Source organism: Bos grunniens, chromosome 21 (genome assembly GCF_055505025.1).
Source record: "Bos grunniens cultivar Pamir isolate PY7600 chromosome 21, Bosgru_T2T1.0, whole genome shotgun sequence".
NCBI classification, from domain to species: domain Eukaryota; kingdom Metazoa; phylum Chordata; class Mammalia; order Artiodactyla; family Bovidae; genus Bos; species Bos grunniens.
Genome location: NC_141185.1, coordinates 4,843,885 through 4,866,720, shown reverse-complemented (window position 1 = coordinate 4,866,720; position 22,836 = coordinate 4,843,885). Strand labels below are relative to the sequence as shown.

The 22,836-nt window shown below is 53.2% G+C and overlaps 1 protein-coding gene, 1 long non-coding RNA gene and 1 other non-coding gene across 32 annotated transcripts in view; 2 read left to right on the top strand and 1 right to left on the bottom strand.

Moving 5' to 3' along the window:
* Positions 1–4,781: 4,781 nt before the first annotated feature.
* On the bottom strand, positions 4,782–18,835 carry RTL1 (retrotransposon Gag like 1). Its single transcript, XM_086365095.1, has 2 exons — positions 18,774–18,835; positions 4,782–9,849 (listed from the first exon to the last, which is right to left on the bottom strand). The coding sequence occupies exon 2, from the start codon at positions 9,762–9,764 to the stop codon at positions 5,769–5,771; it is 3,996 nt and encodes a 1,331-aa protein (XP_086221221.1). The 5' UTR covers positions 9,765–9,849; positions 18,774–18,835; the 3' UTR covers positions 4,782–5,768.
* The window catches only part of LOC147348947 (uncharacterized), a 117,293-nt gene continuing 103,696 nt past the window's right edge, over positions 9,240–22,836 (top strand). For 29 of the 30 annotated variants that reach the window (XR_015150283.1, XR_015150279.1, XR_015150277.1 and 26 more), the window contains exons 1-2: positions 19,643–19,783; positions 20,261–20,424. This is a non-coding gene — a long non-coding RNA (uncharacterized LOC147348947). Of the gene's footprint in view, positions 9,378–15,030; positions 15,145–19,463; positions 19,535–19,636; positions 19,784–20,260; positions 20,425–22,836 lie in introns of those variants that run through there. The other variant, XR_015150258.1, reaches the window with a different exon arrangement.
* On the top strand, positions 22,275–22,351 carry LOC147348990 (small nucleolar RNA SNORD112). The gene has a single exon (XR_015150752.1). It is a non-coding gene; the product is annotated as a small nucleolar RNA SNORD112 (small nucleolar RNA).

The following is a 22,836-nucleotide window of genomic DNA, read 5'->3' as shown; positions in this document are numbered from 1 at the left end:
CTCCCCATTCATGTGTCTCACTGAGCCCCTCCCCTTTCATGTATCCCTCTGAGCCCCTCCCCTTTCATGTGTCTCACTGAGCCCCTCCACCTTTCTTGTATCCCTCTGATCCCCTCCCCTTTCATGTTTCCCGCTGAGCCCCTCCCCCTTTCATGTGTCCCACTGAGCCCCTCCCCATTCATGTATCCTGCTGAGCCCCTCCCCTTTCATGTATCCCTCTTTGCCCCTCCCCTTTCATGTGTCCCTCTGAGCCCCTCCCCTTTCATGTGTCCCTCTGAGCCCCTCCCCTTTCATGTATCCCGCTGAGCCCCTCCCCTTTCATGTATCCCGCTGAGCCCCTCCCCTTTACTGTGTCCAGTTGAGCCCCTCCCCTTTCATGTGTCCCGCTGAACCCTTCCCCTTTCATGTATCCTGCTGAGCCCCTCTCCTTTCATGTATCCCTCTGAGCCCCTCCCCTTTCTTGTGTCCCACTGAGCCCCTCCCCGTTCATGTATCCTGCTGAGCCCCTCCCCTTTCGTGTATCCTGCTGAGCCCCTCCCCTTTTATGTGTCCCTCTGAGTCCCTCCTCTTTCATGTGTCCCTCTGAGCCCCTCCCCCTTTCATGTGTCCCGCTGAACCCCTGCCCCTTTCACGTTTTACACGTGTACTCCCCTTCTCATGTCATTGAGTTCCTTCCTTCTCCAGCTCCACCCAGAGCCTCTTCACCTGTGTGTTGTGACACACACATGATCCCCATGAGACCCTTGCCCCACAACTTCACACCTGGCTCCCCCCTCCCCCCGTGTGTGACTGAGTCCCTTCCCCACCCTCGCGTTATACTGAGCATCTCTTCCTGGGTCCTGGGTCACACTTTACTGGGTCACACTGAGTCCCCCCACTTATGTGTCCTGTGACACCCCATCCCCACTCATGTCACACTGAGCCCCCCATGCCACATAGAGTCCTTGCTCTACTCCTGGGTCCCTCTGAGCCCCTCCTCTTCCTGGGTGTGACACTGAGCCCTGTGCCCACTCTGTTCACATACACCCCCACCCCACCTATGTGTCACATTGAGTCCCCCATCCTGTGTTACACTGAGAAGCCTCTTATCTCTCCTGTGTCCTCTTGAGCCCCTCTCCCTCTCATGTATCCTGTGGAGCACCCCGTCCCCCCAATACGTGTCACCTGGAGCCCCTTCCCGGTCATGTCATTTGAGGCCCACTACTTGTGTGTAACGCTGACTGGGTGAGAACAACTTCATGCAGGCATTGATGCACAGTCGCCAGCTTCACCACGATGCCTTTCTTCGTCCCCTTCATGCACGTGCAGACCCTGGGCACTCCTGTGGGGCCCTGGCCACACAGGGCCATGTACTCAAGCTTGTTGACCCCTGCCAGCCTCTTCCCGCCCCAGGCTGGGCCGTCTCTGAGGGCCCCCTCCTCGGAGGGGGAAGGTTAGGTCTGCGGTGGGACACTCCTGAGGGGTGGATTCCAGGGGCCCACTGTCGGACTTGGTGGCCAGGAGCAGACAGGCCGAGAAGTGGGGATGGGGCCGGCCCTGGGGCTTCTCCCGCTGATGGGGCCACGGCTGGGTTCCCTGGAAGGCGCGCTCTCCAAGGACCAGCCCCGGGACAGACAGGTGAACGTCAGAGAGACCGTGGTGCCCTTTGCTTCCAGGACTGGGGGCTCAGGGCCTGGCCAGGGCAGGGCTGCCCCTGGAGGAGGGTCTCCTTGAGGGGTCTTGGCCTCTGCCCAGGACTCTTTCATGACCAGTAGGCCGAGGCCCCTCACAGGCGGCTGCTTACTCTCCCTCAAACCCCGTCTGGAGACGCCCCAGCTCCCCCGGGATTCCTAAGCTCTGGGTCCACCGGGGGCCTTGGCCGGAAGCGACTGGCAGGTGCCCCGTCCTTCTCGTCTGGGCTGGGTGCCTGAGGACACTGGACTGGTGTCCCCTGGGCCCTGGCTGCTGACGTGGGGGTCCCCTGCTTGCTCGGGTCCTGTGCGCAGTGGGAGGTGGTGCGCCGAGCCCCTGTGTGACCGGAGTCATCCGCCCACGGAGCGGGGGGCCTGGAACACGCGTGGGGCGCTGGGGCGCTGGGTGGGGGCAGCCTCGCTTGCAGTGCGGAGGCCCAGCCGGGACCGGAGGGCCGGCCCCTCTCCTCCGAGGCCTTTGCCCCTTCCCCTCCCTCTCCGTATCAGGAGGTCCCTGTGGAGGTCAGGAAGGCCTTCCGGGCCAGGGGACCACTTGAGTGACAGCGGGGCCTGCCAGGGTGGTGGGAGTGTGTTGTGAGTGTGTTTGTCAGGCGTAGGTGTTGGAACATGATATGACACATGAAAGATGGAGGTCCCACCACGAAAGACCTTGACGTTGCCTGAGGAGAGACCTTCCCCCCACTCCTTGACGCGGGTGCACTGGGGCTGGGGCCCTGTGCGTTGCCAGCCTCTTGCTCACTTCGGGTGCCGCCCCGGTGGGCAGGGAGGGGTCTTGAAGCTCCTATCACACCCCCTAACATGGGGGCCTGTGTTGGGGGCCCCTAACCCAACCTGTGGCCGCCAGCAGGAGGAACGGTGAGTCTGGACCTGAGTGGTGAGTAGCCATCCTCTGCTTGCTGAGTGTATGCTGTTGCTTGTTCCAGAAACAGGCCCTTGTGTACGGCCTGGTAGCTCTTGGGCCTGGGTGGGGTGGGGTGGCCTGGGAGGGGCAGGGAGGTGGCGGAGAGGCTGGCAGCCTCACTCGGGTGGGACGCGGGGCCCCCTGGGTCTCGAGACGCTGTCCGAGCTCGCTGGATGCCAGTGGTCTTGGCAGGGGAGGGGCACCTGGGCACAGGTGGTTGTGTAGGTGGTCTCTTCTCGACTGTCCGCGTTTGTTGCAATGCCATGCGGTCGTCACCCAGTATGTCAGTCAGTATCAGCTTTCTTTCTTTTTTCTTTCAGGAGACAAACAGGTTTGTATTGTGTTGTTTAAACTCTTTTTTCTAGGGAGGTGGGGAATTATCACCCAGGTATTTTTTGCCTTGTCAGTAGTTGGTCCTCTTGGCCTGAGAGTGGCCTGTCTTTTCTGGAAATGGGTTTAAAGCCCCTTCTGGCTGGGTTGGGGAGGGGGACCCACTGAGGCCAGGACACCACTGTCCACTGTGTCTAGGTTATGTCTGCTGTGCTGGCATGATGGTGCTGGTGATCCCACTGGGGCTGGCACCTGGGTAAGCGGGTGCACCTTGGTGGGCATCTGGGCCCCTGCATCTGGGCATGGCTAGGTTGTTCAGTGATGAATTTGACCTTGGCCGAGAGGTCGTCCTGTTGCCCCTCCCCCTGCACAGGTGAGCCGGGGGTGGGGCGGGGACTGGGCATGGCTTCCCCCCTGTGCCCCCAGGCCCTGCCCCTCGCCAGGGGATTCGGGAGACCCCAGAAGCACGTCACCCGGGAACGGGGGATTTTAGGAACCAGAGACCCTTGGAAGTTGTGTCTTGTTGCACCTGAGGCCCCCTTCCCCTCTTCTTACCCCACTTCCCGTACATTTGGTGATGGGAGAACAGGCCTGAAGACTGGATGGCTACTAACCAGGGCCAGCCAGCACATTAGGGGCAGGGCCACTTAGGGGGACTTGGGGTTCCTGGAGATGAGCCCCTGACCTTGAGCCCTGGGACTTGCCCCCGAGGAGAACCCTGGGCTGGCTTCTTGGGGCTGCTATCAGGAAGTGGACAGGAATGGGGTGGCCTGGGCTCCTGGGGCTGTGGTGGTGGGGGCTGTTTATGGGGTTGCTCCTGGGTCCTGTGACAGTATGTGTGCAGGGCGTGATGGGGGTGGAGGGCCCGGGGGGAGAGGGCAGAGGCCACCAGTCCTGGCTCTGTTCTTGACCCCTTCTCAGCCACCCTCGGGTCACCTGCCCTCTTTGGGCCTTGGTTTCCTGAGTTTATTCTGCATAAGCACCCGGGGTGCAGTGGAGGACAGGAACTAGAGTGTGACTTCCGTGGCGACAGCAGCTCCGATGGGCCCGAGTGACAGACGAGGAGACCGAGGCTGGGAGAGGGCTGCGGCCAGTCAGCAGGGGCCCAGGGGCGGGGGGAAGCCCAGAGGTAGAGCGGAGCCCCTGGCGTTGAACCTGAGATCTGCTTGGTGGTCTCATGGTGCCGCCATCAGGGGTAGAGCTGAGCTGAGAGGGCAGCCTTGGGGCGCATGACGTGCTCCGTGTTGGACCCCTCCCCAAGTGGAGGCTCTGTGTCCCCCACCAGGAGTGGTCTCAGTGTGGAGGGGGGCAGTTGTGCTCTGGGAGGTCCAAGGGTGGGCCCTGCGGCCAGGCAGAGGGGCTCTGGGTCAGCATGGGCCAGGCTAAGGGTAAGTGGGCCTTGAGGGCCTGAGTGCCCCTTCCCTGCTGTGCCCATTCAGCTGGGACCCCCTCCCCATTTCCCAGGGCAGTGCACCCTCAGAACAGCCTTTCTGCCATCTTTAGGGCAATGTGACCTTGACCTTCTGGCCAGAGGTGATAGTGGGAGAGTTGCTTGAAGCCGAGGCTCCTTGGTTTGCAGACCTTTTGAGTTGACAGGGGGAGAGCCCAGCCCCCCACACCCCCAACCCTCGTTTCTCTCGTGGGAAAATTTGGGACTTGAGTTTCTGGGGTCCCTAATCCAGACCCTCGGGAAGAGGCAGCTCCCAGAGTCCCTCCCCACATCCGCCTCCCCCAGACAGAGTGCCAGGCGCCGGGTGGGCCTGTCTTCCCCGCCCCTGCCCCACTCCACGTGCTTCCCCTCCTCCCCCTTCCCTGCCTGCGCCCCATCCTGCACCTTGGGAACAAACCACAAAGTCAGATAATCTTTTATTCTGCTTTATTTTGGCGGGTGGGAAGCGGTGAAGGGGCAGGGCTGGGGGCGGGGTCTCCTCCCCGTGGCAGAGAGCGGTGGTCTGGTGGGAGCCCTCTTAGCTACTTGGCACGGTCCGCTGGCTGTCTGTCTCTCAGTCTCCCTCGGAGCCCCTCCGCTTGTCGTGGGCCTCCGGGCCCCTGTGCTGTCAGCGTTGGGGGGCGCAGGAGGGAGCCGCACCGGGTGACGTCACACCATCAGTGTCCCGGGAGTCGTGGGGGACTCCTGAGGATGCGAGTCTGGTAAGTACTGGTACATCGGGACCCTCTGTGGAGCAGCACCATCCAGGTGAGAGCCGGAGGTCAGGGTCAGACAGTCAGTGTTGAGGGAGCTGGACCAGACTGGGGGGGCACTGGTGGGCGGGCGCTGCTTTGCAGGGAGGCGGGGGTGGGGGAGGCACCACAGCACACACCACAAGACGTAGGGTGGGGGGGGGGTTGGGGCCTAGGGTAGCAGGAGCACCGCTATGGACGTAGAAGAAGCCAGTGGAGCACCCAAGGTCAGTGTCCCATGGTGGCCCAAGGCGGCCATCGCCACTACAGGGGGTGGTGGGTCCCTGGCACTTGCTTGCTTGGCTGCCTCCGCTGTGCTGAGTTTTCACCTGGCCTTGGGTCATGGGGTCATTTCCTGCTCATCACTGCCCTCTTCTCGTTGATCTCACGCCCAGTTGCAGACCTGGCACCTGTTGAATTAAGACGGAATTGTGTAGCCCTGAGCTGGCTCTGGGTCTCTGGTGGTGGAACAGTCCGGTTGTTGGTCTGTTGGTACGGAAACTGTTGCTGGTTGATGAGTTGGTTGCGTGCCCTTCTCAGGTGGTTCCCCTTGCGTCACGAGGGGCAGGAAGTGGGTGCAGGGGTCTGAGCGAAGCAGGCTGAGGCACGGGGAGGTGCTGGAGGGAGGTTCTGTAGGGCGGCGGGGTGGCAGGGAGGAGGTGCGCTCAGTCGAGGCCAGCATCCTCGTCGGCGTCGCTGGGCAGTTCCTCCAGCGTGGCTCCTTCTCTGGGTGGGCTTGCCTCGACCAGGGTGGGCAGAGCCTGGGTGTAGACACTTGCCAGGAAGTCGATCAGGTCTCTGGCCGTCAGCTCCCGGTGGATCACGACGGAGCCCCCTTGGGTGCTGCGGATGTAGGTCAGGCGGGCCAGGACCTCGGCCTCGGTGGGCAGGTGCTGGCGGGGCCTGAGGGCCCACACGTCATCCTGCGCGTCCTGCGAGGTGTCTTGCAGGCCGTCATGCAGGCCACACTGACGGAAACGTTGCAGGTCGTCTTGCAGGGCTTCTCGCAAGACGACATATTCATCACCCTCGACGTGCGGTGCCAGGGACTGGTGTGGACTCGGGTGGGTCTGGGTGCCCTCGAGGGCACGCCCCCTGATGCCGAAGAACTGGCACAGCATCTGCCAGAACCTGGGCGTCATCTGCAAGCCCCGCAGGGCGTGGAGCTGCCAGGGCCCGGGGCCCAGGAACAGCTCAGCCAGCTCCTCGGCCGGGAGGGCATTAGTGCCCACGAGAGGTGGCATCTGGGTGAACAGCTGGGTGACAGCGGTGGCGATGCCGCTGCTGGTGAGGAGGGACGCATCCAGGAAGAGGCGAAGAGAGCGCCGTGGGGGCGGCTGGGCTGGGTCCGCGGCAGGCGCGGGCAGCAGGGCCAGGCGCCTCCTGAACCGCAGCATCACGAGGAGCGCGGCCATGGCCAGGAGGTTCTTCCAGAACAGGAGGCTTCGGTAGAAGTGCAGCAGGACTGCCCTGATCTGGGCCATGCTGAAGTGGGCTAGGAAGCTGTTGAATATCTGGTCCACGGGTATCAGCGCCAGGTACCCCCGCTGGAGGTTCTGCCCGTTGGGCTCGTCTGGGTGAAGGGCACCTTCACTCTCCTCTTCGTCCTCTGATTCTGGGGACTGATCCCCAGTGGGGGCCGGCATGGTGACAAGCATCGTTGGCCTGGTGGTGGTGGCGACACGGCGCTGCTGGGCCCTCTCGCCGAGTCTCTGCCGGCGGGGCAGGGGCTGGTCATCCTCCGAGCTCGGCATCTCCATGACGTCGAAGTTGAAGTGGGTGAAGAAGAAGACCCAGTGGCCGGGGAGAAGTACGGTGAGCCTGTCATTGTTCAGAGAGGCTAGATCCTCCTTGTTGAGAAGGATCATGATGGGCTCCTCGGTGTTCTCCAGGTAGCGGCACCACACCATGAAGGCAGCCCGGATTGGAAGGATCTTCATCTCCGCCGGCGAGGCCTCCACCTCCATCGGGGAGATGTTGCGAGAGTAGAAAGCGCAGCAGACTTTCTTGCCCGTCCGCTTGTCCATTTGGATCAGGCTGGCGTGCAGGGACGTCTTGGTGACGCCCGTCTGCAAGTAGAACTGGTTCTGGGGCTTGGGGTGGTAGAGGAGGGGCGCCTTGCGGAACGCCCGCTTCAGGCCCACGAAGGCCTCCTGCTCCTCGTCCCCCCAGTAGAAAGGCAGGTCGGCCTGGAGCTGCCGCACCAGGGGCTCTGTGATGTCGGCGAACCGCTCCACGAAGTGCCGGTAGGGGAAGGCGAACTCCATGAGGTTTCGCAGGGACTTCCTCGAGCCCGGGGTGGGGTACCCCGTGATCGTGCTGACGATGCTCTTGTTGAGCTTCACCCCCTTGGGGGTCACGACAAAGCCCAGGAACTCGGCAGTGTGCCGGTGGAACTGGCTCCTCTGCAGGGAGCAGTAGACGTAGTGGTAGCGGAAGCGCACGAGGACCTGGCGCACATGGTGGTAGTGCTCCTCCTGGCTCATGGAGTAGACCAGGACGTCCTGCCCGTAGGAGACGACAAAGAGGCCGATCATGTCCTTTAGGATGAAGTGGATCACGCCCTGGGGGATGATCGGGTCTGCACAGATCAGGAAGGGCTGGTAGCTCGCCATGTCTTGGAGCTCCAAACCAAATGCCACTTTCCATACATCTTCTGTCTGGTGTATGCTCATGCTTTCCTCCACGATGGTCCCACGCAGCTCCAGCTTGGTGAACCATGTAGCTCCGTGTAACTGGTCGAACAGTTCTGGAATCATCTGTATGTAGTCATGCCTGCTGGTCAGCATGTCCTTCGAGTCCCAGAATTCCTCCTGCTTGGCTTTTTCTTGCGTCCCGGCACCCACAGGTTCCCACGGCGCGGTGGAGGCGCAGTCGTAAAAGGTCTCCTCGCTTTGATCACTGTCTCCAGCCTGCTGAAGCTCAGAGGGCTCTGATTCAGAAAGATCATCGGATCCGTCTGAGCTTGGCTGGTCGGAAGTCTCCTCATCTGCTTCCTTCGGGTTAAACACGTCGGCCAGGTCGGAGTATTGGTGTGGCAATCCGGGCAGCAGGCTTACGGCATGGTGTTCCAGAGCTATGCATGGTGGGGGCGGGCGGAAGCAGTTCTTCAGGCAGTAGGGAGAGTGGAAGGTGCAGCGGCCTTTGACCCAGTCGATGTCGGGGGCGTGGAGCTGGAGCCACTTGATGCCTAGGACCACGGAGAATTTGGATGAAGCAACGATGTCGAATTCCAGGGACTCCTGGTGGTTCTGGTGCAAACACACCAGGGGTTCGGTGTAGAGCCAGACGGGTTCGTTGCCGACCAGCGAGCCGTCCGCGGTCTGGACCGACTCTGCGTAGGGCTTCTGGTAGAGCTCCACGTAGTGCTCTTGGGCGAACCCCTCATCCATGTAGTTGCTGGTCGCTCCTGAGTCGACCAGGGCCTGGACCGCCACGCTGTGGTAGGGGTTCACCCTCACCAGGAGCAGCAGGAAGAGGTGGTTGCGTTTGATGCCAGGGTGGAACTCGTTGGGCAGCCAGGTGCTCACGGTCCACCTCTCGGGAACAGGTGAGTCGAGCCAGGTCAGGTGCCGTGGGCGGGACTCCGGGAGAAGCCTGAGTATCGCCCTTCTCTCAGCCAGCTTGTCCTCTATCTGCAGGACCAGCGTGATCAGGTTTTCCAGCGAATTCGGCTGTGGGATGCGGAACAGATACTGCCTGATGTCTTCCTTGAGCCCCTGGCACAGGTGGGCCTGGAGGACTTCGTCCGGCCAGCCCAAGGTGGGTACCAGGCTCTGGAACTCGTTGATGTATTCGATGGCGGCGCGGTCCCCCTGCCTGAGGTTGAACATGGCATCTTCTGCTACCCGCAGGGCCTGGCGGTACTCAAACGTGTCGTTCATGGCTTCCAGGAAGGCCGGGAAGTCGTCAATCACGGAGCTTTCTCTCTCCAGCAGGTCACCGGCCCATTCCATAGCCATGCCCGAGAGGTGACTGATGATGTACCCCACTCGCAGGCGGTCATTGCAGAACACTCTTGGGTAGCTCTGTAAGATCAGCTGGCAGAGCACGATGAACTCATGGTATTCTCTGCGATCGCCTGAGAATTGCTTCGGGTTCGGCAGTTGGCCTTTGTTGATCGCGTTCATCAGGATCTCTTCCGCCACTCGCTGCTGCTCTCTGAGGTCTTGCATCCGGAAATACAGAGAGATGATGGACCTCACCATGCCCATGACCTCCACCGTTGAGCTATCTGGCTCTTCGGGACTCTCGTCTTCTTCTGATTCAGCCAGGTCAGTGTAGTAGTCTTGGTCTTCCTGGGACTCCCATGGGTTGTCCTCTTCTTCTTCCATTTCACCAGGTGCCCCACCGAACGGACCCCCCTCTTCCAGATGAGAACCCTCGCATGACTCCTCCAAGTCTTGGAGTAGGTCATTGGGTGGATCCTTTATTTCCCTATGTGGGCCACTGGATGGCTCCTCCATGTCTTGGCGGAGGTCAATGGACTGCTCTCCCATTTCCTGGGCCAGGCCGCTGGCCAGCCCCGCCGCCTCCACTCTGCCGCCTGGTGGTGTCTCCACGGTGGTGTTGGATGAGCCCTCGGAGGACTCCATTTGTTTTGATGATGGATTCTTACGCTCCATCATCGTCTCAAATGAGTCTTCAGAGGGTTCTATCATTTCGTCGGATGGAAAGGAGTGTTCTCTGAAGACTGGTAAGGTCGTGACGCGTCTGGTCAGCGACTGGGACGTCAGAGATCAGAACCTGAAGGGGGAGAGGCGGGAGTTGGGGGAAGAAAGGCAGTGTTTTAGGGTCTCATGGGGTCAGGGTCTCTAGGACAAGTCAGATGCCCACCTAGTCTGAAGCTGGGGGGAACCTCCCTGGGTCTAACTTAGGACATCCTGTGGAGAGAAAAGATCCTCACCCCCCTGACCTTTGCACCTGATCTCCGAGGCGTATTCTGCCTGTCTGGCCTGCCTGCTTCCCCAACGGCTGTGAGAAATTCACAGTTCATAAATTCTGTGGCGTGCTGTGCCCGGAGCGGCCCTGTGGCAGGCAGGCACCTGGCAGGATGCACTGGATGCTTCATCTCAAGCCTGGCACACAGGCCTGGTCAACTTCCCTGCCCTTCTTTGATCACCAGAAGGTCACAGAGGTCACATCTCAGTGCCATCCAAAGCCACCCCTGGCAGGCTGGGCCCCCTTGGGGCTGAGGTGGGAATCTCCAGGAGAGATGCCTACTGGTTAGCAAGTTCAGGGCACGAGCAGAAAATGGGCACTTGGCTGCAATCCCTTCAGCTGGTCAGCTGCCCCAAATAGCTCTTATTTCTTCTCCTAGATTCAAAGGAGAGACTGGGGACAGGTGGAAGCCATGATCTGGATTCTGGCTTTTCTATTCCCGCCCCACCTCCCCCAGAAACGTTTAGAAAATACCTACTGTCTGCCAGAGACGTGTCATTTGTGACTTAATTCTGACTCAGAATTTTTGCTGATTTTTTTTCTCTTTCACCGACTTCCAGGGCTGAGTTCTTTCCCCAGCTCTGAGTTGTTGGGGGAGACCTTCCAATCATGTGCCCACCTCTCCTAAAATCTGCACTCTCCCAAGACTAGCCCTCCTTGTCTGCGGGGGTTCAGGAACTTCAAACATCTGGCCTCAGTTCTACTCGTGCAAAAATCTTTACAGACCCTCCGATCTCTTTGCCCCAATGGACGCACTTCCCTGTCCTGGGCTGGTTTCCCCCCAGCATTGGGGTGTAGTAGAGTTGGGATATTCAGTAAGGCGTGGGGGTGTGGGGAGGGCATGAGATAACCTTGACATCTGAGTGACTGAAGAATTGATTTTGGAAAATCTTTAGTGGGTCAAGGCTGAATTGACAGAGATGTTTTGATTGGGATTGTTAACGTGCTTTTCTGCTGGAGCAGGGCAAATTGAGTTCTGGCTATCCAATTAATTAGCTCTACAGTTATCGTTCTTGAGGCATTTAACACTTTTTGTTGCTTCTCAGTTTTCTTTTTAGCCTCCGGGCCAATCTATTAAAAAAAAAATGCATTCCCTAGCAAAAAACTCCTCATTGGCTAAAATCCAGCCTTTCCAACATGATGTGCTGCTTCTCAAAATTAAATGCATTCTTGTTAGCATGACGCTTAAATTTGGTTCTGCAGTCCCTCTGATTAAAGCCGTCTCTGTTTATTCGAAGTATACGATATTTAATGCAAACCTGTCAGCATAAAAATTCCTGACACATAAACTCATCAGAATCGTTTTCTGGCTGCAATTTAAGGTCTTAGAATAATAGAAAATGCTGATCATGTTTTCATTCAAAGTAGAGACGACATTTTTTTAGGTAAAATTGTCATCACCATCCTCATATCCATTATAATAAGATTATGTATATAGCATGTCACATAGATTAACTCATTTCCTCTTCATAAAAGTCTTGTAAACTATATATTGTTATTGTAAAATTCCAAGTCTCTAATTAAAATACAAAAGTTGACAAATTAATTCATCTGCCAACTCATGTATTAGAAATAAAAACCTCAGCATGTCTCTTAACAGCTCTTAAAACCTTTTATTGGTTAAAATTTAAAAATTTAAATTGGCTAGAATTTAGACATAAAATCTCATTATGTATCTTACAACCATTAAAATGCTTTATTGTCTAAAATTTAAAAGAAAAAATTTAAATTGCTTAAGATTTGAATTTAAAAATTAAACATTTTAAATTGGTTAAAATTTAAAATAGAAAATCTCAGTATGTCTCTTACAACCCTTGAAACCCTTTATTGGCTAAAATTTAAAAATTTAAATTGGCTAAAATTTACAATATAAGATCTCATTATGTATCTTACAACCCTTGGAATGCTTTATTTGCTAAAATTTAAAATTTAAGAATTTAAATTGGCTAAAATATGAATTTTAAAATTAAAAATTTTGAAGTGGCTAAAATTGAAAATATAAAGTCTCAGTTGTCTCTTAAGTATTTTATTGGCTAACATTTAATATTAAGAATTCAAACTGGCTAAAATTTGAATTTAAAAATCAAAACATTAAATTGGCTTTATATTTTAAAATTAAAAATGTTAAATTGGCTAAAACTTGTAATACAGAATCTCAGTATGTCTCTAAAAACTATTAAAACACTGTACTGGCTAATATTTAAAATTTAAAAATTTAAATGGGCTAAATTAAAAATTTTGAATGTAAAATCCCTAAATGTCAACTACAACCCTTAAAACCATTTATTGGCTAAAATTTTAAATTGATTAAAATTATAATATAAAATCTCAGTATGTCTTTTAAAATCCTTAAGGTGCTTTATTGACTAAAATAAACTGTTTAAATTTGAATTTTAAAATAAAAAAATGTTAAATTGGTTACAATTTAAAATACAGAATCTCAGTGTGTCTCTTAAAACCATTAATTAGCTAAAAACTGAGCATCTTAGCACATGATTTAAAAACTAGATTATCCCCTTCTTAATATAAAGTCTACTCTTAATATATTTATAAATTTGAGGCACCTGATTAAATCCTTTAACTTTCCCAGTTTCAACCTAAAATCTGATATCCTTCGCATGTTGTTAAAACCTGATATTACTATCTTTCAGATATTACCTGATATTACAAATATGCCTTAACATAGAATTTAAACTTTTAGCAAGATGCATAAAAGTTATCCATAACTTCTCTATTTAAAGCTTACAAAAGTTTCTTTTCATTGTCTATAGCATGAAGTTCTAATCACTTAGGATAAAATAAAAAATTTTGTTATGAATTTATCTGCAAACTGATGGATATAAAACCCCAAATCTCACTAGGTCACTTCTTAAACTTTGAATTATTGGCTTAATTCCAAACCAGTAATTAGACATGATATTAAAGTCTGACCATTTCATTAAAGGCCACACTTGTAAGAAATATGATTTTGGTTTTGTAACTTCTGTTTAAAGTCTTATAATATCTCTAGTTACTAAAGTCCTTAGCATATAGGATCTAAACCCCTTAGCATAAAAGACATATTTTACTGTACAATTTCTATGCAGCCTTTGTTTATGAAACAGAGACGTTTTGCCATATCACTCTCTGAGAATCTCTTAATGGCCAACATCCACATTCCTTAGCCCGACACAAAAAACTGATCCTGTTCCTCAGAATAGAGTCCAAATTCAATCCTACAGCCTCTGTATCTCCTGCCCCGCCTCTATATTACTTGCCATAAGTGCTCAGTTCGCCTGCATAAAGCATAGACTGGGTGCACTTTTGCCAAGGGGTGCCGCCCCTGAACCATCGATGCGCCCTCATTATCTGCTTCATCAAATCCAGACACCTTAGCCTAAAATATGTTTTACCAGCTAATTCCCCTGGAGACTAAACTCTAGTCAGTCACTCTTTAAAATCCTTTATTGGCTAAAATCCAGACGCCTCTATACGAGGTTCAAAAATGAGATCATATCCCTCTTTCGAATGAGATACTTCAATGCCTTCATTTCATTCAATTCACACATAAAATCACATCTACTTGGCATGTTATAAAAATCTGAACATATTATCTTTGTCATAAAAATCTGCTCTTGTAGCTCTCCTGAAATGTGTACATTTGATCATGTAACTCTCCAATTTTAAACTCTTCAAGGTTTTTTCATAGCCTGTAACATAAAATCCCAACTACTCATAAAATGCAACATTTTACCATATAATTTATCATTGGATCGGTCTATTAGAAAACCCCACACATCTTACCCGGTCACTCCTTGAAATCCTTTATTGGCATAAATCCATGCTTATTAGCATGATATAAAAATTCGATCTTGTCATTCCTTAAAATAAAATTCACACTTTGCAGCACAGTCAGTAAACTTTGATCTTGTCACCTCACCTTAAGAATCTTACAGTGTCTCTTGATTGTGGAATTAGGGAATAAAAATTCAAAATCTTAGCATAAAATGTGAATTTTATTTGGTAATTTCACTGCAAACTCTTTATCAGATACAACGAAACTCGGCACATCCCTCTTAGAACTTTTTATTGGCTGAAATAAAATTCCTAGGCACTTGCAAAAATCTCATTGTGTCAGAGCCTCAAAGTAAATTCCACATTTCTTTGCGTATTCCCAGTGTTGGTCATGGAACTACTCTGATCAGAGTCTTTCAACTTTGCTGGCAACATCAATCCAATTTCCTTGGTATGCTCTGAAAGTCAGACTTTAACACCCCCTCAACTAATAAAGGATGTTTCGGCGTGATCCTTAAATGTGTGGCTTTTACTTTTCTGTCAACAACTTCCCAATGTTTCATCATCGTCCATTTATGAAATCCAAAGCCTTAAAATATATGTTTTTCTCCGTACTTACCTCCCACAAGCAAAAAATTTCCCCATTGTATTTCTTCACCCTTGGGCAAGAATCCAAACTCCTTAGTGTAATTATAAAAGTTTGATTGTGTCACTTCTCAGTACTAAAGTCCAGATTACTTCCCTCCAAACTCCGTATCTATTCATGAAACCGACCCCAGCCCCCGCTTAAAATCTTTTTAACCATCACTAACAAAATGTCTCTGCATCTTAGCGTGGCACCTCCATTTAATCATGATATCCTCAGTTTAAAATCCTTAACATTTCATGTCCATAACATAAAATCCAATTGCCTGAGCATGGAATGAAAATTGGATCAGTGTTTGTTATGTTGAAAAATCTTTACATGGCTCTTTATTACTTAGAGTAGAAAGCCTAAATTTGCATGAAATCAAAATTTTTTATTGTCTAGCTTCAGTTCCGTATGCCTTTCACACTTCCCTCCTGAAAGACTGGGGTTTGTTACTTCTTGTCCCCCCAAATGCACCTTGATTTTATTGTCACAGATTCCTTTTTTTTTTTTTTTTGAACTTGTCTCCGTACCTATGATTCATTAATTCATATAGAATGTCCTGACTCTTTCTTTTGGGCCAGGCATTATGCTAGACCCCGACTCTAGCATGAAGAAATGGAGGCAGCCTTGCCTTGCAGAACATCACCAGTAAGAGAAGAGGACCATGCACCCTCGTGTTCAGTGCTATGCCGGAGGTGAGCTTGGGATCTCGGGGCAGGGCCAGGGGTCTCCCTGAATCCAGGGGAGAGCTCTCCTGAGGCTCCACTGGGCTCAGCTGTCTGTCCCTCTGCCAGGACTTTGGGCATCGTCGGGGCCCGGGTCCTGCCGCATACTGCTTTAGAAACCAGTGCGGGCTTCCTTCTGACCCCTGTCCTCCATGGGCCTGCCTGCCACAGCTCCACACAGCCCAAGAGGCTGCCCCTGCCTCTGCTCTGGGCTCTAAAGAAGTATTATTCCCAGTCCTATAAACGCAGCTAGGATCATGTTGAAGTCTCAAGGCTCACAAAAATTTCTTTGAGCAATATCTACTGACTTGGAAATTCTTAACCTTACCAAAAAAAAAAAAAAAAAAATACCCTCCAAAATCCAGGATGTGCAGCTGGTTTAGTGCAGCTGGTTTCGGGTCTTCGCGTTGGATTCTCTTTCCCCTCCCGACACTCATAGACAGACAGTCCAGCCTCACCACCTTCGGCGCCCGGAGCCTTCTCGGTCAGGTCAGCTCCTTGCTCGCTTCTGAGCAAGTGGCCCTTTGGGTCAGGGCTGCCAACGTGTGTCTATGAAGGGTTGGGTGTGGAGGAGGGGCGGGGGGCCAATCCCTCAGCGAATACCTTCCCCACCCCCCGCTCACTGTCAGCTCACTTGTGCAGTAAAGGAAATCTGATTTTAAAAATAGAGCTTGGAAGAGAGGAGAGGATGTTTAGGGGCAGGGTTTGAGCCTGGGGCAGGGGGCGGGCGTGGAGGAATCAGGGACGAGGTGAGGGCACCTTGCCAGCCTCCCAGGTGCTGGCAGCCACACCTGGAGCTCCCCTGGCTCTCAGGGCACCTGCCAGCAGGCGAAGACCCCGCCCTGTGTGGCCTCCAAGGGGTGCTCAGAGCCACGTGGACTCGACCACGATGGATACAACCGCGAGTCTTGGGGCCTCGGTGGTCTTAGTGTCTTCACATGCCCCTTCTGCTGCCCCGGTCCTGCTGGTGGCATGGACGGAGGGGAGCATCCAGATGTGGGTGGGCACACAGGGGCGCTGGGAGGGCCACAGGCTGTTGTTTGTTATTCTGTTAGATTAATGCCAAGGTCAGGGTGTGCAGACTGAGGCTGGGGGGCCTTCTTGGTTCCCCTGATATGGACCAGTGGCATGCTCCCTCTCTGAATTCAGCTGGCTGGTCAGGAGCAGAGGAGTAGGAGGAAGGTGCTGGGAGTTCTGAGGGGCATTCCCGGAGGGTCCCATGAAGAGCTGGGCTGGGGCCCTGGGGCTCTGGGACTTTCAGGGACTGCTGGCCGAGCAGAGTTCAAGTCAGGGGTCCCCCCTTCCTGAGCACTCAACCCCCTGATGTGTGTCCAAGACCCCCTTGGTCCTTCCAGATGGGAGACCCCTCTCACTGACCCTGAACAGCGAGTCTCCATCCTCCTTTTCCTTCCCCTGGGGCCTGGACAAAGGGGCCAGGCTGTCAGGCCCCACTGGGCCTTGGACATCTCTGGGGACACTAGTGTCTAGAAAGGGGACATGTGACTCAAGACAGCGAGTACTGTCCCCCGGGCTCCTCCTTCACCTCCAGCCCGGGCGGGGCAGGGGTCCTCCTGGAGAGGGTCTGCACAGCCCCTCGCTTCCCCCCACAGCCATCCAGGGGACGGGCAGTGCCCCTGACCCAGCCGTGTTCCCTCCGCTGAGTGCCTGCCTGCCCTCCACTTAACAGGCGGCTGCAGGGGGCAGCTGGCTCACTCTGCCCAGAATAACCAGGGGATGGGGAGAGTGCCGCCTGCGGGCGGGGCTGGGAGAGGGGTCAGGCGGCCAGTGGCCTCCTTCTTTGGGCTGCCCTGATCGGCAGGGCCAACCAGCTGCTCCCCGGGACTGCTCTTGCCTTTCAAGGAAAGCGGGCATGGGAGGACGCCCGAACCAGCTGCCAGCCCTGGGCCCTCGTTGACTTTCAGCGTGCTCTTCTCCTGACCCTCAGTTTCCCCAGAGCTGCAGGGAGGGGTCTTCTCACATGGCTCCTATAGTTAAGGGGTCCTGAGAGGGGTCTGAGGGATGACCCTGGGGAGCAGGGGTGCAGGGAGCGGTTGTCTGGGTATGTGTGTGTGTGCTGAGTCGCTTCAGTCGTATACAGCTCTTTGTGACCCTATGGACCGTAGCCCACTAGGCTCCTCTGTCCATGGGGATTCTCTAGGCAAGAATACTGGAGTGGGTTGCCATGCCCTCCTCCAGAGGATCCTCCCAACCCAGGGATCGAACCCATATCTCTCATGTATCCTGCATCGGCAGGCAGGTTCTTTACCACTAGCGCCGCCTGGGAAGCCCCTTGTCAGGGTAGGTGGAGCTCAGTTCCACCAATCGCTTTTAGAAATTGGGTGTTCTTGGGAACACAGGCTGGGGGGCTTCTTCTAGTGCTGGTCCAGGTTTGAGAGTAGGGGCTGAGAGGGGCTTCAGTGGGCTTTTTTGAGTCTCTGGTGGGTTCCCTCTGTTCCTGGGGTGCTGTGGCTGCAGGCCCAGGAGCATGGGGGTTCTTGGAGCAGGAGGATGGGGCCTTGGTGCCGGGCAACTCGGCCCAGACTGGCCTCAGTCTCTCCATTTACTTAATGGAGGGAGCCCCGCATTCCCAGGGGAGTGGGGTGCAGCAAGCCCTTCGTGTACTGTGAAATGCTCCAAACAAGTCTGGGCTTGTTATTATCATTAGGACTCATGATTATCACTTTTATCACACCCACTATAATTGTAATGGTCAGATGGATTCAGGCAGCGTTTTCACGCATGGCATCAACTTTAATTTTCCCATTAACCCCATGAGATGACGACGCCCTGCCTTGTAAGTGAAGGAGCCAGAGTCCAGAGGGTCACGCGCCCTACCCGGGAGCCGTAATTAGCTGTGGCGAGAGCCCCTGGGATCAGGACCATTGAACAGCCCCAGCGCTGAGCAGGTCGTGTCTGGAGCTAGTGAGGGATGGGGTGTCTAGATGCGGAAGGTATGTAGACCAGGGTAATTAGCATTCATTTATTAAAATGGATGTTTCAGGCCCGACCCTGGGCACTAGGCCCCTAACACTGACTTTGTTCCTTACGGGTTGGGGCGTGTTCCCTGCTTCATGGCTTTAACTGGGGTTCAGAGAGCCTGGTTTAGGAAGGAAGAGGCAGAGGCAGTGATCGAAACCAGGCTTAGGCTTTCTTCCCTGCACTGGTGGACGGTGGCAGGGGGAGCATGAGCTGACTCCCCAGGGGCAGTGGGCAGTGGCCATTCAGAGCCCCTGAGGACCGGAGGAGCCACTTTCATTTCATGGCTCGATGGAAGGCAAGACTGAAGGAATGAGGACCTCAGGGTCTGCCCTCGGGTCCCGGAAGACATCCCGTGGTCATTTCCAATCAATTTGGCTACTTTGGATGTGGGCAGAGGGACAGGACAGCTGGCCCAGGGCCTGCTAATTATAGCCACTCGAGTGTTTGTACAGAGCCATTGAGTCCTCCACGTCGTGGCTTTTTTCTTGCAGACAAACGAATCCTTTAACCTTTGTTTCTGAGCGCTGGCCCAGCCCCCCCGCCCCCCCCACCCCAACCCACCAGCACCACCCGCTTGGGGGCGGGAGGTCAGCATGGGACCCCCTCACCCTGAGCCTTACCTTTGACACAGGCGATCAGTGGCTCTGCTTCTGTCCCGTCAACTGGAGCTCCGCTTCTTTCTAAAAGGTTATTGGATAAACAGGTTTCTTAAGTACTAGGCCAGGTTGGGGTGGTGCATGCACTTTGCACAGTAGCAACTTCCGTCCACTCAGGGCTGTGTCCTGCCTTTCTTAGGGGCCCACGTCACGTCACATGATACAGTCCCCCCAGTGCTGCGTCTGGCTCCCTCCATCATTTGAGTCCTTCCTATGTGCTAGGCCCTGTTTTCATTCTCTTAATCCTCGTAACACCCTTTGAAGGTGTGACTTTTTTCTTATCCCCATTTTTCAGAAGAGGAACCTGAGGCCCAGGACAACCTCAGACCTCATGGGCTGTCCTCCCTTCTCTCTCTGTGCGTCCCGTCGGCCTTGCCCAAGTGTCAGGCCAGTTGAGGTCCACACCGGAGACCCCGCGGCCCCGCCCTTGCTCTGTGACTCCCAAGCTCTGAAGCCCCTCGAGCAAGCCCATCGACTGCACTGTTTTGTCCTGTCCCTGAAAGTAGTCTGCACTAGCTACTCTTTCTGCCCTCCCTCCCCCTAGGCACACAGTAGGGCAGTCAGCATTAGGGGGGAGGCCTGGGGGTGGGGAATCTGAGAGGTGGGCTGCCCCTCACCCTGGGAACCTGGGTATTTTCTCTTCTCCCTTCCCAGGAGGCTGGCAGGTGGGATGGCGGCTTTCTCCAGGAAGGGAGTAGATGCCTGGCCCAGGATCGAATCAAAAGGTCTGAAAAATGATTGCTTTTTATCCCAATTGGTACATGTGAGCAATATGTAAACATGTAGTGTCCTCAGGATGGATCTAACCTGAGCTCTTTGTCCCGCAGCCGTGGCTCACTGCCCGCCGGCGGGCAGTGAGTCAGTGGGTTCCCAAGGCCAAGGAGAGGCCCAGCCCTGGCCCCCCAGGATGGCAGCCCCACCCAGGGGAGTGTGAGGCCCTTCTAGGCTGACCTCAAAGACACCGCTCTCCCCAGGTACGTATGCCCTGCTCTGCCATACAGACAGCCTCTTTGGAGGGGTGAGGCCCTCAAAGGCTGGGGGTGGCAGTTGGGGTTACACAACCTTAAGATGGGAGTCTAATTTAAAAATCCCAAACAATGCTGTTCCTCTTGACTGTCCCTTACATTACCCGCCCCCAGGGTGGTGGTAAAATCTTTCACTATGATTACGAGGAGGGGTGAGGGGGCATGTTTGATGGGGTCTGCTCTGGGGGCAGAGGAGGTAGGCTACCCTGGGTGGAGGCTGGTGGCCTTGGTCAAGGGATTATAATTCCCTTCGCTGGCTCCGGCAGGATGGGGACAGCCATCTTCAAGTATCACCCTGATGCTTTTAATGGAGGAAGCTAGAGAGTGCCTGGTGCACAGTAGGTGATCAGCCGGTGTAAAAATGGTTGTCATCTCAGTGGATCTGTCCCCTAACTGTCCCTTTCAAAGCCCTTCTCATTTTTGTAGAATCCAGAGGGACACCTGGAGGGATAAACAGGTCAGCCTTGGGACCAGAGGCCCTTTCCTTGTGTCAGCCCTGTAACTTTTACTGGCCCAGTGGGACTTAACGTAGCCTTCTGGAGGAAAGAGCATCTTCACGTGGATTTATCCTGGCCCGGAGGCAGATGCAGGTAACCTGGGAGCTGTATTTTACTTTTATTTATCATAAGCATCTTTTGTATCTGCAAAAACTATGACAGACATCTCAAAGTATTCGCCAGGATCAAACCCCATGCAAAATAAAGTGCCATGGAATAAATAGCAGGGGCTTGTGTGCGGAAAAGGTGATTAAGAGCTGGTCGTGTTGGTGGAGGGTTGGCTCACCTGGGCTCACATTTCTTTTGTGCAGAGTCATGGTTGAAAATAAGTGTCTGCCGGGCAGAGGGGCAAGAATTCTAGAAGGTCCTGCCTGTGTCAGCTTGGAGAAGGGAAGACCTTAAGCAGCTAACTGATCAGCTTATCTGTGTGGATGGAGGCCAAGACAAACCCTAACTTTAGATTGATTTGGGTTTCAGGTTGGCCTGGTTTTGTGTTCTTGGGATCTCTGAGCCTTGATGTCTTTATCTGCATAAAGATAAAGGGTCTTCTTAGCTGCGCAGCTAGCCCCATGCCTGCGACAGCTGGAGGGGGCCTGGGGGGCAGGCAGAGGTTGGAGTGTCTGGGGGAGGGAAGGGGTTCTGATGAGAAGTCAGGGTGTGGCATGCCACCCTGGACTCGCGGGGAGCGGCAGGCAAGGACCTGCACCCCATTTTCAGGGAGCGTGTCAGCCACACGCCCTGTAGGTTAGAACTGGGGAGGGGCAACGTAACAGCTGTGGGTTCTGCCTGGGAATCAGCGGCAGAGGACACTGAGCCCCCGGGTCTCCGCCAGCAAGCCGCAGGGCTGCTGGAGCATGTGGGCTACTCCCTCGGGGCTCCCATGTCCCCTTCGCCCGGGACTGCCTCGTCTCACATTCTCTTGAGTCCTCATTTCCACTTTGCTAAGCTTAGAAAACACGGGCCAGGGCATTAGCTCTCGGGCCTGTTAAAGCTCTTGGGGAGAAAAGGGACTTCTCCCCAGTATGTGCCTTGCAGACAGACACGCGCCCTGTGGGTCTAAAGCGATTTGGGGCCCATGGCGGGTGCAGTTCCAGCTGATGGGCACACACCTGCTCACCACTCAGAGACCTGGGGCACTCCTGCTTTAGCACATAGAAAATTTCAAAAAAGAGTGATCTGGGGGGCAGGATAAATCCTTCGTGTCTGCAGAACTGATGTGTGTGGGCGGGAATCGACCCACTCCCCATCCATCAGCCAAAATGTGCTTCCTTTCGTATTTGTAAAAAAAAAACGAAGCTAAAAGCTAACAAAACCCCCACAAACAAGTCAAAACAAAAAAACCCACACACAAAATGTTTATTTTAATTATGCAAGAGATGCACTGATAATTAATATACCTATTACTGAAAATCAAACACTGTGGATAAAAGCTAAAACCATCATCAACTCCTCTCTCCTCCCCAACTTCCCACCTCCCCACCAACCACCACCATTTTAAGTGCTGTTATCTGAGTCAGGTGTCTGGTTCCAGATATTTTTTTTCTGTGCATTTGCATATATATTTAAATAGACCCCCTCCAATATATGATTCTGTTTGTTTTCTATGTAAGCTATCTCACAATGTACATTTCTTTTTGCACAGCTTGTTTCTCTTCACTCAAGATCCTGCTTGGAGATCATAAAAAAACACCATTCCTTATTACAACACCTTAATAGCCTGTACTCTGTACACGTACTGGAGTTGGGTTAACCATCTCGTTGCTGTCACGAAAGCCCCGCGGTTCTTAGCCCATGGTGGGGGGTGTAGTGCTGCTGGCTTATGGAAGCAGGTGTTAAGTAATTGCTAAGGTCTGAGTTTGAGGAGTGGGCTCACGAGTGTTTATGTCATTATTACAAATGAATATATGAATGCATATGGTAGAAAAAGAAAAGCAAGACATGCCGGGATCTATGATGAAAAAGTGTTTATGAACAAAGGGTCGTGATTAATCCAGTTCTGCACAAAGTACTAAGGTCCATTAAAGACAATAGGTCTCGGCTGTTTCATTCCTTTTAAGAGCTGTTTAATATTCCGGGGTGTGTTTGCATCATTGTTTGTTAGAGCCTCCTCTATTGTTGAAAGCCCCAGCTGTAAGTCTGCTGGGGTAGGCGAGCGTGTGCATATAGACGCTTTGGTCAAAGTCCTGGTCGTCAGGCGGTCCCTGGTTCACATTGTGCTCGTTACATTATTTAAAAAAATAAATAAGAAAGACAGATAAAATAAAAGTGGTCCTGGCACAGATAAATGAGGAGAGCGTGTCATGAACCGAGGTTTTAATTAATAGGATTCTGCTGAACTGATGCCAGCTAAAAAAGATCTAAGCTGTCCCGTTTTTGTTTTTTAGTGTGTGTTATTGCTAACGACCCTGCAATGAGCATTCTTGTAGCTGAATATGTAAACACATCCCCAACTGTGCTTTTACCCCAGCTTCTTAGAGGTGGGATAGCTAGATTAAATGGTTTGCA